This window comes from Aptenodytes forsteri, unplaced genomic scaffold (assembly GCF_000699145.1).
Source record: "Aptenodytes forsteri isolate BGI_AS27 unplaced genomic scaffold, ASM69914v1 Scaffold707, whole genome shotgun sequence".
Classification (NCBI taxonomy): Eukaryota; Metazoa; Chordata; class Aves; order Sphenisciformes; family Spheniscidae; genus Aptenodytes; species Aptenodytes forsteri.
The window spans coordinates 614,700-624,122 of NW_008795363.1; the positions used below are offsets into that span (position 1 = coordinate 614,700).

Sequence of the window (9,423 nt, forward strand, 5' to 3'; positions counted from 1 at the left end):
TGGTCGCTGAGTGTATACATTTAAGTTTCTGTTATCTACCCAACTTCTGTAACTTCTGCTAACAATAGGGTTACAGTGTCTTTGCCAAACATTCTATTATGCTTGCAACAGCATCCATGCTATCGGAGTTGCTAGCTACAATAGTTTATGCTAACAATTACCCATTTGTTCCCTAATTCACTACACCTCTAAACGCTACCCCAGCCCTACTAGCCAAGGCTTTAGAAAGACTGTTCTGTCTGCATAGCTCATTCTGGTCTTGTGTTGATGCTGAACACACCCTTGGGGCAGATGGTAAAAAGAATGAAGACATTAAATGTTTGGCTTTACAGGTGGCTCTCAAGTCTTCCCCACCTACAGAGAGACAGGTGCCTGAAACTGAAGTCCTACAGACTCCACAACTGGGGGACTCTCCCTGTGTCATCAACTCACTGGTCAAAACAGCCCTTGGGCAACACCCTCTTGGGACGCTGAGCCTCTCCAAACAGAATGCATGACATTGGGATTTACCTGGTATTTACCAGCGTGGAACTGACATTTCGGATTTTCATTGGAATCGCAGATCCTGTTCCCAAGAACACAATTTCAGGATAAGAACCCACATTTCCTGGAGAAAACAGATAACAAGGGTTTGTAAGTGTTATCCACATACTGCCTAGTCAGACACCATTTAGTTCAACAGCCTAGTAACTCCAGAGTCTACATGTCCAGCACATTCATTTTTGCCTTCCCCAGCCTCTGGCTTGCCTACAGCAGCAAGGTTCACAAGAGAAGACAGAACAAGCACCACCAAGAAAACACATCACAATACATAACTGCATATCCAAAGGTGGGCAAACAAGGACTCTGCTCATTGCCCATGACAGAGCTGGCAGTTCAAGAGGGACCTGACTCCTGTTCTACAGTGCCCTGACTCTCCCCATAATCAGGATCCAGACAGTGAGTGAGCGGTGCTGTGTCGTACCATGAAAGCCTCACTGCCAACAGGACAACTGAAATTCAGAGGAGAGTGCCCCACAGGGAGCTGGTTCTAGAGCAAGACTTCTCCCAGACATAGGGACTCGCACTGTGGCTGCTATGACAGCATTCAACACGAGCAGAGCTCTGGTCAACTCAGAGAAATGACACACGGGTGTTTTGTCTCTAACTGCCCCCAACAGCACTCAATCCCCAAACCTAGCAGCTTTAGAAAACCAGAAGCACAAGACTGCGTAAATCCAACCGAAATGAGCTAACTCAGTTTGCGCTAAGCCTGTCCTCTGCAAAGCTCCAGGAGGACTTAGGAGCACCTCTCAGGCAGCAGGAAAACTGCATGTTCACAGCTTTGTCTGGGCTCTAAAGCAGTGGGTCACCAAGACCACCTACTTCCCATTACACTGACCCAAGACAAGTTGCTGATCCTTACCTGGTACAGCAGACAGACTCTCTTTGCACTCCTTCACACGAGTCTGGAAGTCAGGGAGATCCAAGGCTTCACTTACAAATGCATCGTGATCGCAGACAGTCACAGCATCTCTGAAAGAACAGGCCATGTATCAGGATGGGGCAGGGCAGGAACTGAAAAGACAGCACTTTTCAGAGCGAAGTGCCAAATTACTGTGCCAAAACAGCCTTACAACAAAGGGTCAAATGCTCCTTCCAAGTCCCATTTTAAGGGGTGGGGGAAGATACATCCACCAGTGTGGTGTGCACCAAAAGGGTCTGGCTGGGCTGAGCTACCCCACAGAAATAATCATTCCACTAAACTGGAGAAGCTCCTGGAGAATGCTCCCCTGCGCTGTCCAGATCCAGAGAGCTGCCAGACACTAGAGGGCACTGCAAGGCAGCACGGAGACTCCTGGAAGAGGAACAACCACCCGAAAGGGCTCCAGGCACCACTTAAAAGTATAAGGGTCCTGTCTCCTGGCCCTGCATCAGAACATGTGCGGTACTAAAGGCCTTCAGGTGCCTTAAGCAGAGAAACTTAAACTCTTCTTGGCATCTGGGTCCTCCTATTCCACCCAACAGAGCCAGAAATTTGAGCCTTGGCAGCTGGTATCCCCTTGCATCACGTGGTCCCGTGCCCTTAAGATCCTCGTTGAGCAGCTTTTCCTACTTGCCCACAAAGCAAGCACCAGTGGAGAAGTCTGCAACTGTTTAACCACCTGAACTTTCAGCTCTGATACCATTTGAAGACCCAGAAAGCCTGATAAGACTTTCACCAGGCTCCCTGAAAAGTCTCTCCCTGCCACCATCTGTTCTGCCACAGCCATGGTTGGGTGCACAGCATATGAGGTCAAAGCAGAGGACAGAGGAGCACAGAGACGATAAGAGCGAGGGACAGAAACAACACTCCAAACAGCTGGCCAGGTGGTGTTTTCAGCGGTTCACTCATCAGTGTCCTACACCTTGTCTGAGACTTTCAGGGACAGGGACACACCCCTCAAAACACGGCTGATAGCTTGACAGCTACCCCAGCACTGCCACCAATAAGAACGTCAAAGGATGCCTACGAACTGTCCTCCCTCAGCACAGACTCACACTGAAAAGCTGCTTCAAGCCAACACCCAAAAACTGGTAAGTCAAAGATTCCCACCGACCTCTGCCACTCCTGTTGTGGTCTGAAGTGGTATTTCAAGAGGCACTCTCCTCTCACAATGGGCACGCTACACACAGCCTCTTCTTCCTACAGGGACAAGAGTGACATTAAAGACATTCTTTGCTCAGGGGCATGAGGTACACAGGCAAGCAGGGCCTGGCCTACCTTGCTCTGGTAGGTGGTGAGCAGAGGGAAGATCTCTGGGTGGATGAGGTTCAGCTGAGTTTGGATCTTGTAGCTGCGTGGGTTGTGCACTGTGGAGGAGTTTTCATTGAGCACCAAGTGCTGAGTTCCAGGTCCAAATCTGTAAGAGGACAATAAAATGCACAACAGCTTCAGCCCCACATTAGAGTTGGGCACATGTGCACACCTGAGCCATTAGCTAAAGTCTCATCTGAGCCAGCAGAGCCCTGCTGCCAGCCAACAGCTATTTCTACTCTGGGAAAAACATTTGCACCATGAGAACACACTGCTCCCCAACAGTGACATGAAACCAAGTAATGGGAAGACCACATACCTTTCCAGCCATTGCTGGTAGCGGCTGTCTCGAAGCACTGACTCTGGAGTCATGTGAATAACCAAGGCCACCTTGTTCTCAGGAAGTCCTTCCTGGTACCTGGGGCACATTCAAATACAGAAAGAATACCTGTGCTTCAGTCCTCCATCACCTTGGCATCCCCTCCCCTCTCCCATCTTGGTGCTACCAGAGATGTCCTCTCTGAAGCAGGCAGAGCACAGATCTTAAGAGCACAGCCCAGGAGCTCTAGGCTCCACATCACGGTAGGCACAAGGCTCCGCGAGGCTCAAGCCTGCCATTTGCTGACACCCCCACTCTCCCCCCCAGGGCAGTTCCTCTCCTCCAAGAGCAACAACATCTGCAGAGCCTTTCAGAAACCTAACATGCTTCTGCACAGCCCGACGGAGACGTTACATGCAGTCCAGGCTTCCACCGCACAGGGAAGCGGCAGTCTCTACATTGCTCCCCAGCAAGACACCAGTGCATATTTCCTCCTCTGGAGGCCCCTGAGGGAAGACAGGCCTGTCACAGTTACAGAACCCCACAGTCCTGCACAGGCCTGCCTTTCCTAAAAGGCTCAAAATGCACCACTAGTCCTTTCTTGCACCTCTAGCTCCTTAACAGTGCCAAACAGCTCAGACAGCAGCCACAAGAACCAACACATCTAGAACAGAACAAGAACTTCTCTTTGGCAAAGCTCAGCACAGATGTCTTCCCCCAAACATTCCAGGTCACCCAGCCCTGCTACCTTCGGAAGGTCTCGTTTTCGCAGACGGCATCCACAAAGCCCTCGTGAGGACACTCCAGCACAATGAACACTGGGCCAGGATCAGCAGGGGTGCACAGTTCTTCAGGAAAGAGCTGCAGGCAGATACACAAAGATCACACCACAGTCAAGCTATACACGCAGCCCTTCTTGCATCATTACGTCCGACTCTTTCGGCAGCTGTTCCGTCAGCCAGCCCCCAGCAGGCAGCTCCAAGCAGGCTCTCTCAATGCTCAGCAAACCGAGCCACTGCAGTTCTTGTTCCCTTTCTACTCTCATTACACAAGTTTGCATTTTGCTGTGTAACAGCAAATCCCAACCCTGGCCTCAGAGCAAACCACAACCTAATGCAAGGAAGGGAATTTTAGCAGCTTCTTAGGTTCCCACAGCAGATTCAGATGGTAGCAAAAGCCTGCTTAAGAAAAAAAGGCTTTGTGAAATTCTTATGACACAAAGATATGTCAATCCTATCTCCCAGGTTAGGATCTTCACTTACAAATCATCTGGGACGTGGCCAGAGCTGGCTCTGCCTCTCACTTCAGACTAGCGTTTGAGACATTAAGACCCTGTACACAGGAACCATTGAACTTCTTTTGGTCTAAGAGGTGCAAATAGAATAAGGAAGGAGTGATAGCTTCACAGGCATTCAAACCCCAGATTTAAAACATGCAGGGATTAACGCCACTAGTTCACTCCTAGATCTGTATCAGCCTTGGGAAAGGGAGATGAGGAAGCTCTAACAAATAGCAGACACACAGCCATACTCACAAATGAAGTAATTTCAGAGTGTACTTCCCTAATCATACCCCTCCAACAGCCCCAGACATGCCCTCCATGGGAGCCACATTCAGCAACAACTTGGGGCTGGAACAGGGACCAGTTACTAACTAAAAGTAGCCACTCAAAGCCAGCAAAACCCATGCCAACCTCTCAGCAGGGATGAGAGGGAGTCGGCAGGCAACCATCATCCGCCCTTGCCTCAAGAATGGGTGTAAAAAAAACCAAAACAAAACAAAAAAAGAACACTCCCAAAAACGTGGCCCAATACCTGTTGGTAGGCAAAACATCACTCCCAAAAACATGGCCCAATACCTGTTGGTAGGCAAAACATTCTGCACAAAAAGACTGTCACCCTGGGAGCCCAGTGAAGGAGGGAGGATGGCAAAGCCACAGCAGAAAGCACAGATACATCTTACCTCTCTGCCTTCAAAAGTGATGCTCTCCCCATTTTTGAGAGCTGTAATTATGGGAAGAATGGCCGGAGTTCCCCTGAAAACAAGGCCATAGAAATATTTAGCTTGCCAACATCAACGTGCCTGGTGTCACCCCATCCCCCAGGCTGGGATCTTGTACTTACACTGGCAGACCCATCTCCTGTGCTTTAGCTGCTAGGAATTTTCCCTTCTTTGGGTGAATCTGAAAAGAGTTAAATAAAACAGAATTATCAGCCAAATAAAGAGGGCCAGGAAACAAGATCCACATACTTCCAGTTTAAGTGTTTCCCCACAAGCCAAGGGAAATTTTTTTTTTTATTTTCAGTTCCACAGCCACTAGTCTAATGTACCCCCAAAAAGCTTTTACTAGACTTTCTGGTTTCCAGGATCACGCTGCTCTTCTTGCTCCCTTCTTTAGCCAAGTAAGCAGGACAGACATCCCTACTGTAAGCATTAAGCAAGAACGGAACCTGTATACTCTTAATTTGCTGCTCTATAAAGAACACTTCTAAAAAAATGTCTCTAGTTTTTACACATTCCTACTCATGCTATAGTTACTCTGACCTTTAAAAAGTAGAATCACAAAATAGCTTCAAAGTCCTGCTTGAAAATGCTATCTCCAATTAAATCCATTTAGCGAGATGAAATGTCCTAATGACATCAGGAAGCATTCCTTTACAGGGAGGGTGGTCAAACCCTGGAACAGGCTTCCGAGAGAGGTGATCGATGCCCCAAGCCTGTCAGTGTTGAAGAGGTGTTTGGACAATGCCCTTAACAACATGCTTTAACTTTTGGCCAGCCCTGAATTGATCAGGCCGTTGGACTAGATGATCGTTGTACGTCCCTTCCAACTGAAATACTCTATTCCGTATTCTAGTCTACATTGATTTAGACATCTTTGTGTCCAAGCTTACTTTACAAAGGAAAGCCATCACCAGATCGGGATGCCTGCTTGCACACTTCTGTTCGCCACCTGTAAAAGAAAGCAAAACTACTCAGAATCACCACTGACTATCATTTTTCTTAAAGCCAAAATGTGTCAGTGTTTGCTAAAGCATTAACAGGAACAACATCACCCAGCCAGCTTGGAGCCCAGCAGCAAAATGTTACGAGCACCTAAGGCCAGAGCACCCACAGTTTCAGCTACAAGAAACCAAAATAAAGCCCAAGACTGAAAAATAATCAACCCCAACATCCACTCGTAACTAAATTACAAAGGCTGGAGCACCCACTCCAGCCAGGGGCAAACTACTACGGAGACTAACCACACCCCAAGTAGGAATCGCATCCAATTTCTAGGCCTTTTAGTTCTGTGTCAACTTCCAAAGTACCAGAACTCATTCTGCTCCATGTAATCCTTCAGCTGAGCTTCTCTACAGACCTCACTTCCAGACAGCAAACGGCTCAGAGGACAAATGCATATCCTTAATTTGGCATCATTTCATTAAAGTTAAAAAGGTCATTCCATTTTTTTCACCTGTTTTTTTTGGGCTTCCCTTTTTCTTGCCCTCCTCCAAGCTTTGTTGTGCAGCTCTTGGGGATCCAGGCCCTGTGTCCCCTTTAGGGCTATTTCCACCTTGTGTTGATGCTCCAGGACTCTGAGGCAACATACTTTCAGCAGCTAGTGGTTTTCCTGTCCCAAGTCCAATAAAACCAGACAAAGATCACTCAATCAAAAGGGACAGACAAAGAAAAGCATGAGCAGCATACCCTCTTCCACGACAGTCATGTTTAAACTGCACCAAAATACAGAGCTCTTCCCCCCAGTCTGACTTGCGGCTGCATACTCTAGTCACTTATTTCAGAAGCCGTCCGTCATCCAAGTCCTTCAGATTCTCTCAAAACTGCTAAACTCTGTCAAGTCTGTGTCTGTACTCTAAGTATCACAGCTTCCAGCAGTAAGAAAACTCAGTTGGCTAAGAAAGCCGAATCTAGTGATGCTTCACATGTCATTCTATACACCCTCACCTAAAGGAGCAAACCAAGGCCCTGAGTCAGCAGGCCTTGTTTCTTTGAAAGAGATCCTTCTCCTGAGAAAAACATGCAAATTAATAAGCCTCTTACTCAGGCTTGCAAACAGAAGCCGCTCCTTTAACCACCTGAAGCATGGTTACTGAACAAGTGCTTCTGCTGTCTGACTACGGCGTCACGTGCTCACCTGTAAGAGGTATTTGGCAGACTGTCATCGTCTCGTCCTTATACTCAGGCTCTGTGTGCAATTGCACAGCTGGAAAGAGATCAGAAACTGGCATTAACAAGTTCATAAGAAGAGATTCATACTCTACAAGAATTTAGATCAGGAAAATATCTTTTTTCTTTCTTAAACAAAACCTGCTGAATGTCCCCCTTCCCTTTCTCTGCCCAACTGCCAAGATCAATGAATAATTAAAGTTCTTAAAAGCCCATCACCCACAAAAAGTAGTCCACGATACCACGGTAAGCAAGTTCACTGGCAGACTCCGGAAGCAAATTGCCGTTAAAGTGCGCGAAAACCGAATGCTGCCTGCTACTGGTCAGACTGGCAACGGCCAACCACAAACAGAGCTGGAAACACTGTTTTTCTTCCAGGCAGTTCTTGTGATGGATTTTAACAGTGTATCAGATCAAAACAAACGTTTAAAACTTTCTTTGAGTGGCTCTAAACCAGAGGCGTTTATTCTGAAGTTGTTACTCTTCAATGCAAAAAGAAGTTACAAGTTCATACTACCTACACATCACTGACCTACATACCTAAATCCATCCTTTTTAGGGGCCCAGGAAAGAGTCGAATCGCTTTCAAGTAGTTTTGCTGAAAAAGAGACAGTGTATCAGGAGGCCGGGCCCACGCAGTGCAGTTACCAGCGCCACTTTCAGGAGGTACAGTTACCTTCAGTGAAGTCAAAGGCTCAACGCCCAGCCAGGCAAAAACCGGGCAGGTGTCCCCCCTCTGGTGGGCATTACTCATTTAGAAAGAGAAAGGAAAATAAAGAACCACTCTTCTCCCCATCCCTTCCATCAATATAATTAGTCAGCAGATATTGGAAGGAAATAAAACAATGCTGAGGACTGGAAATTTTCAGCCTAGACAGGGCATTAGGCTGGCAAGGATAGCGTTAAGCAGGAGATCAGCGACCAAGTTTCTATTAAAAGAAAATGGGGAGGGAGCAGACAGGAGAACAAAGGACGCCCTTTTTCCAAAACATGATTTACCAGAATATTAGCTGACAAGACAGCTTTAAGGAGCAGAATTCTGACCCTCTCCTGCGTCTAACTGAAGAGATTTGCCTTTTAAAGCCAGCCCTTCTGGCAGAACCTTCAGGCTGGTACTAACTCAGACCAGCATTTTACACCTGTAGGATGATTCACTCCCGATTTCAAGGTAAGCTTTAACATTTGAAGGGTTCGCTCTCCCTTCTGCAAGCTTCCCCTACTTACCAGCTTTGGTGGCCCTAGGAAAACACATCTTTGAAGCCCCATAGCCTTTAACGTAAGAATCATACCTAAAAGAAAGCAGAGAAACAGCTTTATCACGGCCCCACTAACCGCTGGTAGATCAGACAAGAAAGATCCCCCTCAGCGCCCAGGAGTGCTGGGCCTCTCCACGAAGGCCAGAACTAAACTCGGATCCAAATTCAGTTTTGCCTCAGCTTTGTGGCAGTTTCAATGAGTCACTTATCTCTGCAGATAAAGAAAATATCTACAAACCTTGATAGTCACAACTTGGAGCAAGTTACCTGAACAGATTGTTAATCTCCTCCTTTCTTGGAGACTTCCAGAATTTTAAGGGACGAGATCCTAAGCGATCTGTTGTACTCTGACCCTGCTTTGAGGACAGGGCTTGGCCAGAAACCTCTGTAGGTCCCTTTGAGCTGAAATTAGTCTGACTCATGAACAGCTCCCTGCTGGCAACGCAACACTGGTAATGCCTTCTACTCTAGAAGATTTCGGGAAGATAAAGCCATGCGTGCTGGGGAGGCAGCGCCTCTTCCACCACGTGTTCGCACGCACTGTTGCAGAGACCACACTGCAGCTGGAAGCACCGCAGAGCCCCACCTGCAATCCCGCCGCTCTGACAGCCCTTCTCCTCTCTCCACCGCTACGTAAGCGACCCCACACACCGCCCATCGGGCGGCTCGCGAGGCAACCACCTCCGGCCTAGACAGCTGCTGCCTACGGCTGGACCTCGAGGGAGGAACCAGGGCCAGGCTGCCACCGGGGCACACGGCCAGCCCCCCCCGCCCCTCCCCTCACCTGGCAGCCCGCCGACGTTGGCCCAGGCCACCCGGCTGAGGAAGATGCTGTCCAGGTGGGAGATCTTCAGCCTGCGGGGCGAGAAGGGGGTGGGTGGAGGCGAGCGGGGACCGACGCG

At 48.3% G+C, this 9,423-nt stretch overlaps 1 protein-coding gene across 2 annotated transcripts in view; it reads right to left on the bottom strand.

Moving 5' to 3' along the window:
• Positions 1-9,370, bottom strand: part of ELAC2 (elaC ribonuclease Z 2) — a 14,732-nt gene extending 5,362 nt beyond the window's left edge. The window contains exons 1-14 of one of the 2 annotated variants that reach the window (XM_009280180.1): positions 9,306-9,370; positions 8,490-8,554; positions 7,806-7,863; positions 7,234-7,302; positions 6,553-6,708; positions 5,990-6,048; positions 5,219-5,277; positions 5,058-5,130; positions 3,844-3,956; positions 3,096-3,194; positions 2,744-2,882; positions 2,580-2,665; positions 1,406-1,515; positions 511-607 (exon numbers count right to left, since the gene is read on the bottom strand). In XM_009280180.1, the coding sequence (XP_009278455.1) occupies positions 511-607; positions 1,406-1,515; positions 2,580-2,665; positions 2,744-2,882; positions 3,096-3,194; positions 3,844-3,956; positions 5,058-5,130; positions 5,219-5,277; positions 5,990-6,048; positions 6,553-6,708; positions 7,234-7,302; positions 7,806-7,863; positions 8,490-8,552 (1,181 nt within the window). In that variant the 5' untranslated portion in view covers positions 8,553-8,554; positions 9,306-9,370. The remainder of the gene's footprint in view (positions 1-510; positions 608-1,405; positions 1,516-2,579; positions 2,666-2,743; positions 2,883-3,095; positions 3,195-3,843; positions 3,957-5,057; positions 5,131-5,218; positions 5,278-5,989; positions 6,049-6,552; positions 6,709-7,233; positions 7,303-7,805; positions 7,864-8,489; positions 8,555-9,305) is intronic. The other variant, XM_019472317.1, reaches the window with a different exon arrangement.
• Positions 9,371-9,423: the final 53 nt, after the last annotated feature.